This window comes from Podarcis bocagei, assembly GCF_964188305.1.
Source record: "Podarcis bocagei genome assembly, chromosome: 7".
NCBI classification, from domain to species: Eukaryota; Metazoa; Chordata; class Lepidosauria; order Squamata; family Lacertidae; genus Podarcis; species Podarcis bocagei.
In genome coordinates, this window is record NC_138132.1 from 88780374 (window position 1) to 88792962 (window position 12589).

At 41.4% G+C, this 12589-nt stretch overlaps 1 protein-coding gene across 2 annotated transcripts in view; it reads left to right on the top strand.

Moving 5' to 3' along the window:
* GMCL1 (germ cell-less 1, spermatogenesis associated) overlaps nt 1-12589 on the top strand; it is a 28329-nt gene extending 15740 nt beyond the window's left edge. The window contains exons 4-14 of one of the 2 annotated variants that reach the window (XM_081203108.1): nt 82-179; nt 1231-1343; nt 2050-2115; nt 2240-2324; nt 3695-3785; nt 4344-4484; nt 5479-5548; nt 9324-9399; nt 9734-9879; nt 10764-10851; nt 11049-12589. In XM_081203108.1, the coding sequence (XP_081059234.1) occupies nt 82-179; nt 1231-1343; nt 2050-2115; nt 2240-2324; nt 3695-3785; nt 4344-4484; nt 5479-5548; nt 9324-9399; nt 9734-9879; nt 10764-10851; nt 11049-11177 (1103 nt within the window). In that variant the 3' untranslated portion in view covers nt 11178-12589. Of the gene's footprint in view, nt 1-81; nt 180-1230; nt 1344-2049; nt 2116-2239; nt 2325-3694; nt 3786-4343; nt 4485-5478; nt 5549-9323; nt 9437-9733; nt 9880-10763; nt 10852-11048 lie in introns of those variants that run through there. The other variant, XR_014010300.1, reaches the window with a different exon arrangement.

The window sequence follows — 12589 nt, forward strand, 5'->3', positions numbered from 1 at the left end:
TTAACTAAAAACACTAATAATTTAACTGTGTGTAATATACCCATCCTCTACATTTGCTTTGATGGGATGCTTGTTTCCCAGCCTTACAGGTAGCATTTGGGTCACTTTATCGAGATGAAGTGTTAATAAATCCCAGCAGAGTCATTGCACTCCTAGCAGCAGCTAGCATGCTGCAATTGGTAAGTAGAAATGGCTACCTTTATTTGGCACCCTCCCCCTTCAGTTTATAAGCTATGGGGCATTTGTAAAATGTTTAACTTCGTAAAAGACCCAGAGTCATCATCCGGTGCCCTTTTCTGTGAACCCCCTCCATAGGGGTCTAGAGGGTGGCAACATGGGAAGGGGCCTTTTCAGTGGTGGTTCCATGCTTGTGGAATTCTCTCCCTAGCAAGGCATGCTGGCACCTTCTTTATATGTTTTAGACACCTGGGTAAAACCTTTTTGTTTTACCTGGGCTGGTGGCCTTTCATTTTGAGGGTTTTCCGAGATTTGTGGGGCAGGATCTGTGAGACCTGTCTTTAATTTGTATAGATGTGTTTTTAGGCTTTTGTTGATTGTGTATGTTATAACAGATTTGTGTTCATACTATTTTTGTAAGTTGCTTTATTCATCATTTTCCTGACAAAAGGGACCCAAATATAAATGATGATAATAAGTAAGAAGACTCATTTCATAATGCAAAGCTGAACATTTTGTGAATGCCCTGTAACTTTTCCTGTTAACAATCTCCATCTTCTGCTGCTTCTCTGTATTATATATGCAATGTATGTGTTCAAAGGTTGTATGTTCAATCCCTCTAAGGCAGCAGTGGGGAACCTCTGGCCCTTCAGTTGGTGTTGGACTCCCAGCTTTCCTTCAGCCCCAGCCAGCATGGTCAAGGTCTAGGGATTTGAGAATAGTGGACCAACAGCACCTGGAGGGCTGCAGGTTCCCTGCTCCTGCTCCAAGGGCTCTCATGTAGGAAAGCTAGAAAAGTGTCTTTTTGGACTGCTGCTAGCAGTTCATGCACACAATAACTAGTTTGACTTGGCATAAATAGTTTCTTATGTTTCAAAATGGGGGCAACCGAACAATGCTTAAACTGGAGGTATATATAGGTTTTTTCCAGGCTTTTAGGTATTATCAATACTTTATCTACTGAGTTCACCTTCTTCCTAGGCTATTCTGGGAAGTAGATTACACATACTATTTAGGCATTGGAGATTTTTTTCTGTCATTGTGTATTTTCAGGATGGCTTAATACAGCAATGTGGTGAGACAATGAAGGAAACAATTAATGCAAAAACTGTGTGCAGCTATTATAATTCTGCAGGAACATATGGATTAGATTCCCTGAAAAAAAAGCAAGTATCTTCTTTGCATTGAAATGAGCTTTATCTAATGAGAAGGCATTTCTAAAAATAGTGTGATTCCCCTTGGAATCACTTTGGGAAGCAGCTAATGTGGCTCCTTCATGGGCATTCTTTCATTATCCTGTTTTGTACATTACTCTGAAAAGTATGTTCTTTGGGATATGCATGTTCCTATAAAAAATAAGTTTTAGGTAAGTTAAAGTAGGTGTGACATTCTGAAAACATTTCTGCCCAATACAGTGCAGCTGGGACTTCTGAGCATTGTGGGCTGTGGTATCCGGGAATCAGAAAATTGGAAGGATGACACAGGCTCAGAGTGATACTTTATTTCAGGCTTCCTCAAACTCAGCCCTCCAGATGTTTTGAGACTACAATTCCCATCATCCCTGACCACTGGTCCTGCTAGCTAGGGATCATGGGAGTTGTAGGCCAAAAACATCTGGAGGGCCGAGGTTGAGGAAGCCTGGTTTATATTGTTGGATGCATTGGGAATGTAAGATCCATGGTGGGAGTGAAGGGGATTATAGCAGAGTGGGCGGGCATTGCATGTGGGGACTTCATGGTATACGGTGATATTTGGTAATACGGAGCAAGTATCTACTCTGCAAGTTGTTTAAAATGTTCTTCTAGATGTTTAATTGTTTGGGGAAATCATCTTTCTGTGCACTCTGATAAGACTGATATATGTTAAATCTAGGTGCCTTGAATGGCTCTTAAACAACCTGATGACACACCAGTGTGTGGAACTCGTCAAAGAACTCAGGTATTGAGATTTCAGCTATCTTGGATTAACTGAGATACTGAGAGATGTTTAGCCTAAAATTATACAAATTTAAATGAATCTGTTCATTATCTTGACATTTCATGTGCCATGTCTTCTGTTCCAGTATAAACCTCATGAAACAGCTGATCAGTTCCTCTAACCTGTTTGTCATGCAAGTGGAGATGGATGTGTACACTGCTCTGAAAAAGGTAGTAACCAAGGCCCAGATAGTCCTGTTTGTGTGAAACAGTTGCCCTATTGTTGGATTTGCACCAAACCAGGCTTAATCCACAGTTGCTCTGGTCCAGGTGCTGCTGTGGCATAAAACATTCTTATTTCTAGTACAGGCAGCCCCTGTTTACAAGGCAATTAATTTCGAAGGCACCATGTGCATCAGTGAAATCGTGTATACAGTGGTACAGTGGTGCCTTGCAAGACGAAATTAATTCGTTCTGCGCGTTTTTTCGTCTTGCAAAGCACGGTCAAGTCGCAACTGCACCTCTTCAAGCGGTTTTAAGAAAAAGGAAACAAACTTGCAGGACGTTTTCATCTTGCGAAGCAAGCCCATAGGGAAATTCGTCTTGCACAGCAACTCAAAAAACAAAAAACTCTTTCGTCTTGCGAGTTTTTCGTCTTCCGAGGCATTCGTCTTGCGAGGTACCACTGTACCTTGGTTCTCAAACTTGATCCGTTCTGGAAGTCTGTTCCAAAACCACAATGTTCCAAAACCAAGGCACGCTTTCCCCTAGAAAGTACTGTAATGCAAAACGGATTAATCTGTTTAAGACTTTTTAAAACAACCCCTAAAACAGCAATTTAACATGAATTTTACTCTCTAACAAGACCATTGATCCATAAAATGAAAGCAATAATCAATGTACTGTACTATCAAATAAAAATTTAAATTATTATTTTTCTTACCTGCACTGATGATAGTCATTGTTTGGATGGGGGACTTTTATCCATTTCCGCAGTCACACAATCAATCAATCAATCAATCAGTAGCTGAACTGGGTTCCACACAGTCCCAAAAACAAATTAACCAAAAAGGCCTCAAAAACAAAAACACAAAATAAATAGCAAAAACAAAAGTGCCAAGCATCAAACCTAATCCATTCCGGACATCCATTTGACTTCCGAAATATTCGAAAACCAGGGCACAGCTGATTGGTGCAGGCACCCTGGAAACAGTAGCCGACAGCCACATTGGACATTCGGCTTCTGAAAAACATTCGAAAACTAGAACACTTACTTCCAGGTTTTCAGTGTTTGGGAACCAAGGCGTTTGAGAACCAAGGTGACACTGTAATTGAAACCCATTGAAAAAGCCTGCAAACCCCCCATTCTGCCTCTGCCCTGCCCCCCTTTCCACTCTTTTAATAGCGTTTCAGAGACGTTGTTATGATGTTTCTAGGTTACTTCAAGGTTCGGCACAATGCGCGTAAACTTTGTCACACTCATACTGAACGCACGTAAATGGGGCTGCTTGTAAAAGGGGTGTGTGTGTGTGTGTTTTCACATTGAATGGAAAATGTTCCAATGGAAAATTTTAAACTTACACCATTTTATTTTTATCCAGTGGATGTTCCTTCAACTGGTGCCTTCTTGGAATGGATCTCTAAAGCACCTTTTAAATGAAGCAGATGTTTGGTTTTCCAAGCGTAAAAAAGGTATTTGTGCAGCTCTGGAGTTTGTGAATGACTGTGCATGTTGGAAATCTAAAATCTTCTCTTTGTGCAAGATGTACCTTGAAGATGTTAATACGCAATTGGCCTATTTAATGTGGGCTGGAAAGCATTTATCCTTTATTTAGCTTCATAATCTATAGTTCTATGTGTGATCCTGAGCACTTAAAAAAAAGCAGGATCTAGTTGTATTAAAACAGGTGAAATTAAAGTGAGTGAATGAAAATAAAATTGTTCCAATTTAAAGGAAAATCTGATATTTTTCAGCTTTGCCTGCAGAATGCATTTCCCACTTTCTGTTACTGTACAATTGACCATAAATAGTTTGGGTGGAATCCAATGAAGTCATTGTTAGCAGAATGACTTCTGTGAGTGCAACGACACTTCTCTTGATGTGTGCTCCCACACACCCCGAAATTGGCTACAGAGGGTTGAGTGATCCCCCAGAGCAGATTTGGGAGGAGGGGCAGGACCAGTTCAACTGTGCAAGCTTAACGAAAAAGTTTTTGAACTCATAACGGCTTGCTTATTATCACATTGCAGATTTTGGGGATGGCATCTCATTCTTGGAATCAGAACCAGGAAGTGCGTTTTTGGCAGTTTTCAGACACTTACGGCTGCAGTACATAGTCAGCGATCTGGCATCAGCAAAAATTGTTGAGCGAGATGGTCTGATACCTGCAGGTAAGATTGGAGCAGCTCTCTCTTTCCCCCTTGGCCGCAGACAAGGTGGGTTCAGGACTGAATATGTGGCCATGCTGGGGGGGGGGGGTCAGATCCAATTTACTAATGTGAAAGTGGTGTGGATCAAGCGGTGTGGATCAAGTGGGGTTTGGGTGCAAAGGATTCCTACAGCTTAATGCAGGATTGCAGGATCTCTGATTAGGAATACCATTTCCCTGTCCCCTCAAAATGCAGGGACTGGTGAACATGCTTCCGTAGCTATAGTGCTGTCCTGGGCTCAGGTTCCATATGTGGTGAATGTCATAAGTGAAAGGCTTATTTGGTTGCAGTATGTTCTAGGCTTGTGTTTTCTGCATGTCTTGGGAATGCCGCCATACGATTGTCGCTGTAGAGTTTATTCTAGTTTAGTAAACAAGAAAGTTTTGGCACTCTCTGGAAGTTGTTGGGAGGAACTGGGGTTTTGTGTCAACATGACAAGGTGGAAGATTTTACAGAAAAATGCAGAACTAAACTGAGTGAGATTTAATGGTTAGAAAGGTAAGCTGAAGGGGCATGAGAATGAGGTGAACTGGCAAATGTTGAGATGAGAGGAAATTAGTGATTTGGAACTGAGGCCTGTTTAAGTTGGACTGAAGTGGCAAAAAGGATGGATGAATTAAATACTCTGAGCACCAAATTTTATAGAAACCATTCCAGGTAAGGTCTTAGCTGAAACTGGATTACCTAGGCACAAATTAATGACTGCCCATTTTTCATTTTAACCATAGTAGTGTGTGTGTGTTTGTGTGCATGTTCTTTCAAACAATGGAACCCCCCCTTCTTTTTCTTTACTTCTATCACACTAGCTGAATCGTTTAGTGTAGAGTGGTGGGATCCTATAGTTTAGCAACATGCATAGATTTGTCTAAGTTATAAGACTTTTTAAAGTGCTGCTTAACTTATATTCCCCATCTGTAAAAGACCCACTTTGATTTTTTTAAATTTTAAATTTTAGAATGGCTGTCCTCTGTTTACAAACAGCAGTGGTTTGCCATGCTCAGAGCAGAACAAGACAATGACATTGGGTATGTATAGCACACCCCTTTTCCTATAAGTTTGTAAGTGCACCCCCTTCTCCTCCGGTACAGGCATCTCAGAATGTGGCTCTCATAATGAAAGAGAAAAACAAAGTGTGGCTAATTTAACATTTTCAATTTAAGAGTTCCAGTCTTTTGGGGGTGGCTGTCTGCAGCAGCCCAGAAATTTTGGCTTTCTGTGTTCAACAGATGCTTAGTGCTTCCATCATTCCCAGAGTCATCTGATCATGCCTATGGCAGTGTTGGAAAAGAGGGAAGTGGCTGCTTTTTTCATTCTCCAAAGCCTGGTGCAAAGGATGAAAGGACCCTGCCCCTCTCCCTGAGGCTTCTGTATATCCTAGAGATTTAGGGAACAAGCTTAGTCTTGGTTTCCAGTAGTCCAGGGCCTTTTCAGCATTGCTTGCACTGTGTGTTCCTTCTGCAAAACCAAAACAGCGAAAATTCAATGCTTCTGCAATTTGCAGAGTACTTGAGAGAAATTCTGTTGTTATTTGCACCTTAATGAAAGGATTTCTGGCGGCCTGGTTCTGTGACTTTTATTTTTAGTGCAGTTGAAGTTTATTTAATAAAATTAATACATTAAGTTGGCTTTTACATTATATGAATGAAAGCCTTTTCACACACTTTGCTGAAGATGTTATATAACTGGTTGTGCTTTTACGTTGTAGAGAGCAGCTTTCATAGTACAAATGTAAACTTTATGAGCATCAAACGTTTGGCCACTCAAGTTGGTCCTGTAATCAGTGCTTTCTTTGGGAAAGAACTTGCATTTCTCTGTGTGCTTTAATCTTGATGCTCATGAATTTGAAGCTTGCCCTTCACATATATAGCTTTGTTTTTGTTTTATTTAAAAAACATTTCCCAAACCTTCCCCATAAAGAATTGCACTGATTCACACTCTTTGTAGGTGTTGCCCTTTTTAGCCATTTGCCTATTAGCTTAAACGAGGCAGTATACAGATTCCAAAATCAAATGCCCACAGTACCTTTGCAGTCCAGTCCTCTGTGCATATTCACCCAGAAGTTAGTCTCTCTGAGTTCTAATGGCGTTTACTCTCTAACTGCTCTAGATTAACCAATGGCCTGATTATGTAGAATGCAGCTTCAGTCTATTACAAAGATACTGAGGCACAGTGCATTGAAACAAGCAAATCATTAAACTGAATTATTTCAGTTTGAGAGAAGCAGGATAAAGTTTTCTAAATACATGGTCAGAGAAGATAATATCCAGAATTCCAACTTTTCAGTAGTAACTTCTGCAATATGTCATTTACAGTTTTAAGTTATTTGCTTTCTACCTATGAAAGGTTTCCTGCCTAAGCTTTTATGATGTCCAAGGTGTGTGTGTGTGTGTGTGTGTACACATTTGTTTTATAGTTTTTTTACTGTGATCTGAGCTGCACAGAATGCTAAGCCTTGGTTTTGGCTACGTGGATGAGCCTCCACAAACCTGAGGCTGCTCTTGGGCTTGTGTGTTCCTCCTGTTCCTCCTCACACAGCCAAAAGGAGGACTTCTGCCAAGTGTAATTTAACTTTTAAAAGAGCCTCAGCTTAGCATTATGTACAAACCAGGTTCCTTGCGTAAAGCAAAGTTTAATTTAATCAGCCAGCTCTGTAACCTATTGTTTGAAGTTGGTTTATTATAAAACTTATCAGACAAGGATGGAGGGAATGCACAAGTAGGACATGTATATGTGTGGTTTGTGCGAATTGTGTGTGTGTTGCTTTTACTTCACCCACTGGCATGCAGTGCCCAGAAGGGAACCCAGCCGTCAGCTGGAATGCGTTTTATTCCGTGCTAGTCATAATTGTAGTAGGCCCATTGAAATGAATAGGTGTGCCTAACTTGGATCCATTTAATTTCATTGGGTCTGCTCCGAGTAGTGGTTAATTGGATACAACCCTCCAGTCACTTACAGACTCACTGTTAAGACCGTGTTCATGGAAGACAATCTTACTCAGCTAGGAGGGATCGCCCAAAAAGAAGAAGAACGCTCAATGCTAAGACTTCTGAAAAGCTTTTGAGGAGTACTTCTCCAAAGACTGAATAAATTTAGCAGGCATGCGATAAAAGGGAGGGGGTCCTTTTATGGATCAATGACTTGTTACAGAGCAGGAACCAGAGGTTAGGAGTAAAGGGAGGGAAGTACGCTATGGGATCCCTCAAATAAGGGGGCGTATTTTGAGCTATTAACCCCCCCCCCATCTGCTTAACTCGAGTTCTTTGTTGTTGCAACCTCCAGTGGTAAGGATGGAATTGTGACTCCTCAAAGTGCATGGTAGGCAGAGTAGCTGTAAGCGTTCTGATAACACAAGTGTTGGTCATCTGTCCTTCCTACTGGCAGTTCTTCTGTTTGTACCAAGCACCATTTCACCAACGTTCTCCATTGCCAAGTTCCTGCTTGTGGAATTGTGGTTCTGCAGATTTGGGGTTAGTGATGTAGCTCCCTTGTTGTGATGGTTCTCACTCCTGTTCTTACTGATCTTGACACACTCAATTTTTTAGTTTTTTTGTTGTAATGGTTGCATAACTCACCATTTTAATGGTAAGGCTCATTGTTGAGTCCAAATAGGTAGGATATATTGTAAAATATGTAAATGTGAGAACTGTGTTTGTTTCTTGGGGTGCTTCTGCTCCTGGTGTGTGTGCTGTACTCATCTACTCGTTTTGTTGGACTCCCCTCCACTGGAACTAGGCCAGCCTGGAGGGTCGTAAACATTCTGCATTGGTTAGCAGGAGTATTTTTACTTCGTCTTACACTTGTGTAATGTTATACAAATGAAAGGTTCAAAAGTGAGTTCTGAGCAAGATCAGACTAGGCTGAAAACCTTCCTACCACTGTCACCCAACTAGTTTTCTCCCTTTTACTGGCAGGATCCTGCAAGAAGCTGATCTACTTGCATAATCTTTGGCCTCTACCAGAACAAGACGGCTCAGTAGCAATCTTATCCTGGACTTTTGTATATAAACCCAAGGAATGGATCAGACTGATAATAATTTAATAATGGTTTTATTATTTATATGCCACCCATCTGACTCTGTTGCCTCAGCCACTTTGTGTGGCTCCCAACAAAATGTTAAAAACATAAGAAACCACCAACCATTAAAAAGTAAGACAGTGCGCAGGCAAGTGGGGTCTCAACCAGCATACCAGATGGAGCAAGACAGCCACCCTGGGCGCAGAATTAACCTGCACCTCCATGGACAGCTGAGTTCATAAAGACCCCAGGCTGCACACCTGGTCCCTTAGGGGAACAGTTACCCCATTCAGGACCAGGGAGCCCCCCCCCCCCGCTTGCCCCCAGTACCCCAGAAACAGTACTTCTGCCTTGTCAGGATTCAACCTCAATCCATTTACTACCATCCATTGTCCAACTGCCTCCAGACACACCAGATGTTCACCGCATTCATTGGATCCACTTTAAATGAGAGGTAGAGCTGGGTATCATCCGCATACTGGTGAACACTGAGCCCAAACCCCCTGATAATCTCTCCCAGCAGCTTCATATAGATGTTCAAAAGCATGGGGGAGAGAACAAAGCCTTGAGGTACCCCACAGGTGACCGCCCAGGGGTCCAAACACTCATTCCCCAACACTGCCTTGAAGGATGAGCAAGGAACTTTGATGCTAGCAGAAGGGAGTGTTTTCAACACATTTGCAGTTTGTCTTGGATGTTTATGTACCTGATTTCACAGGCTACTTTTCTTGCTCTTTCATCTGAAAAGATGACATTTTTAAAAAGGCTCTTTTGTATGTCCAAAGGCCTCAAGAAATTAATAAGGACGAGCTGGAAGCAAATAGCATGCGGTGTGGCAGGAAACTTGCAAAGGATGGCGACGTAAGCACAAGTGTTTTTCCATGCCCTTTCAAAGCGGGTAATTCATTAACAAGATTTGTGAGTGGTTTGCTGAAAATTGGGTTATAATGCAAATAGTGTTTTTATAAACAAATTCTTATGAGTCTTAAGTACCTTAATTGACATCTAGATATACAGGTGGTATGCCAACATGCCACCGCTATTGATAACAGCCACCATAGAGCTTTTTAGCAATAAACCTATTGATAGATTGAGATCAAAATAGATCTGTGGCAAACTATTCAGGTGTAAAACTAAAGCATATGTTTAGTATGTAACTATATGTTGGGGCAATGACCTCCTTTATTTCTTCAAGTATTGTTGGCGATGGACAGGTTTCAACTTTGGCTTTGATCTGCTGGTGACTTACACCAACCGCTACATCATCTTCAAGCGTAACACTTTGAATCAGCCGTGTAGTGGCTCAGTCAGCTTGCAGCCCCGGAGGAACATTGCTTTCAAGTGAGTGTGGTTCTGCCTGCTTATCTCCACCCTGGACTCTGTTTCAGGGTTAACTTTTTCCTGTGTTGCTTTAGTGAGGGGGTACTTTTCCCCTGATGTCACTGAGAAATATTCTGAGTGTAGAGGACAGTGTTGCACGTCCTAGCTGTTGGCAGGAGTTTAAAGAATCAACTTTTGAGAAATTGCCCTTTAGTGTGATTTATTAGAGTCCCCTTGCTGCTGCTCCTTGACTAGGGTTAGCCTCTCTCCATCCCAAAATATGGGTGCTAGGGAAGGGAGGGGGGAATATATCCATTTAGCGTCCTTTGGTAGCATGTATCCAAGCTGTCCCCACCCCAAAGTTTTTTCAGAGAAAAGGCAGGAAAGATCAAGCGTGGAAAGAAAGATGAAGAGCATGACTTGGGAGCAATGGATTAAGGCACCCTTTCTCCCCTCTGCCCAAATTCCTCCTGGGTTCCAGTTTGCGTATAGATAGTGGGGAATTTGCTAGGTGATTTGTAGATACAATATTATGGCACTTGCCAAGTCATACAGACAATTCCAGTCCGTAGAAGCCTGTGTTTAGGGGCAAAATGTATACCAACATCATAACACTGGCACAACGTTTACCATTGTAAGGGTTGCCAGTGTCTGCTGGCAGCTTTAGAGATTCCTTCCTTCCTTCCTTCCTTCCTCATATCGCCCTATATACTGGAAGAGACTGTATAGCTTCTGTCAACTGTAATGCTGACTATAAAAGACTATAAAAGATGGCATTTTTTCTCTACCTGCCATTCCTAAGGCCCCACCCCCACCAAACAAAACCCATACAAACAGTTCTTCTGATTCCCCCCTCTCCCAAATCGGTTCCAGCTTGCTTAGTGTAACTTTTTATCTGCCCTTAGGTTGCGTCTGGCTTCTTTTGATAGCAGTGGGAAGCTTATTTTTAGCAGAACAGCAGGATATCAGATATTAACCCTTGAAAAAGATCAGGTATGTGTTTTCAGCCCCTTGGCTCATTTCAGATGCTACTGCAAGGAGACACTGGCTCTTCTTCCCTTGAAAAGTGTTTCCAGGGAACAACAGCAGGAAAAAGAACAGAGAATAGGACAGAATGAATTCTCTGAATTATAAGGGGGAAATATTGTGTCCTTTGTTACAAAAAATACAGTTTTACTTTTGCTTTTCAGGAACAGGTAGTGATGAATTTGGACATCCGACTGCTGGTTTTCCCTCTGTATATTTGCTGCAACTTCCTGTATACGTCCCCAGAGAAAAAGACAGAGACTGATGGACAGCTGGATAACCTAGAAAGCTGAGTCTTGTTCTCATGGCTTTTTTATTTCAAGTGCCCTTGCTGCACAGAGAGAAAAGTAATAAAATGGCCTTACACACTGTAGCAGAAGAAATGCAGCTTCCACCCCTTATCTGTACATTCCTATGCATATCTGAAAGGTTTCCAACACAATTTTGGCATTTTTCCTGTGACTCTTAAGAGAGCCCAAGGGAAGGCTACACTTGAGAATCATTACCAGTTTCAGACAAGATAAAAATGCAGCTAACTAAACTGGACATGTTCCTTAAATGTGAAGAGCACATCCGTAAAATCCATGATAATTACATGTGGGCTAACATGTAGGGTAATGCCTCTAGGTTTTGTTCTGAACTTGCAAATGTTAAGGGTCAGTTATAGCCTTGATAAAACTCCACTGCTTTCAGTGGTTGTGCACCAGGGTTCACCGTTACCCCTTTATTTGTGCAATTTTTTAAAAAAAGAATTCATTTAGCATTTGGGACTTGTAAATATTTCCTAATGAGGAAAATAATATATATTTACATGTATATCCATTTTTGTTTTCAAGATTATATTTTTTCAACATTGGATGTATTTTTAAAGTTCATTTTGTGGATTACATAGAAGTAGAGGTGGGTCCGGTACATGGGTTTCATTGAACTAAAGTCCAGGCACAGGTTTCTCTGCAGACTGTCATGCCAGTATTGAGGGAATGCTTTCTTGCATGTTTAAACACAAGACCACCCCCCAGTGCTGAGGATTGGACACATCTCTGCTTGTGGGGTAGCAAAGTCCAGACCCAAGGGCTCCTGCCTTTAAGAACTGTAAATGGTTTTGAACAGCTTTGTTCTTTGAAGAGCCATTTTTATGAAATTCTGAACCTTACGCAGCTCTTAAAGGGCGCAGGAGGCTTCTTGGGATCCGGCCTTCCAGCTCACTTGGGAAGGCTGTGGGGCTTGGAGCAGAACCTGGTGTGCCGTAGTTAAAATGCATATGTATTCAAAGTGCTTGGCTTATGAAGAACTCTGCATGGTGTACCTTCCACACACAGGTTTACACTAGCATTCTGTTGGAGCTGTTGGGGTACCATGTACAGATTTTTTAAAAGTGATTTTAGTTTCATTACACAAATATTGGGAGTTTACATCCTAGTTATGCTCAGGAACTTGAGTGTGTTTGAACCCCCCCTTTTTTTTTAGCTACATTGCAGAATCCAAATTAGGAACTGAGGTCAAAGCATTCATATTTTGGTTGGTGTTTACTTTTTTGTTTACTTTTTTAAAAAAGTGATCTATTAAAGGTGAGATGTAAGTGGATTTAGTCTGTACGTATTGGAGGGAAGGGGTTGCTGTGGAATTTATGCCTTTCAGTTTTTGTCATATACCCTTTGTATGCTATAATATATTAGCAAACTGTGAATAAACCATTCACAATTTA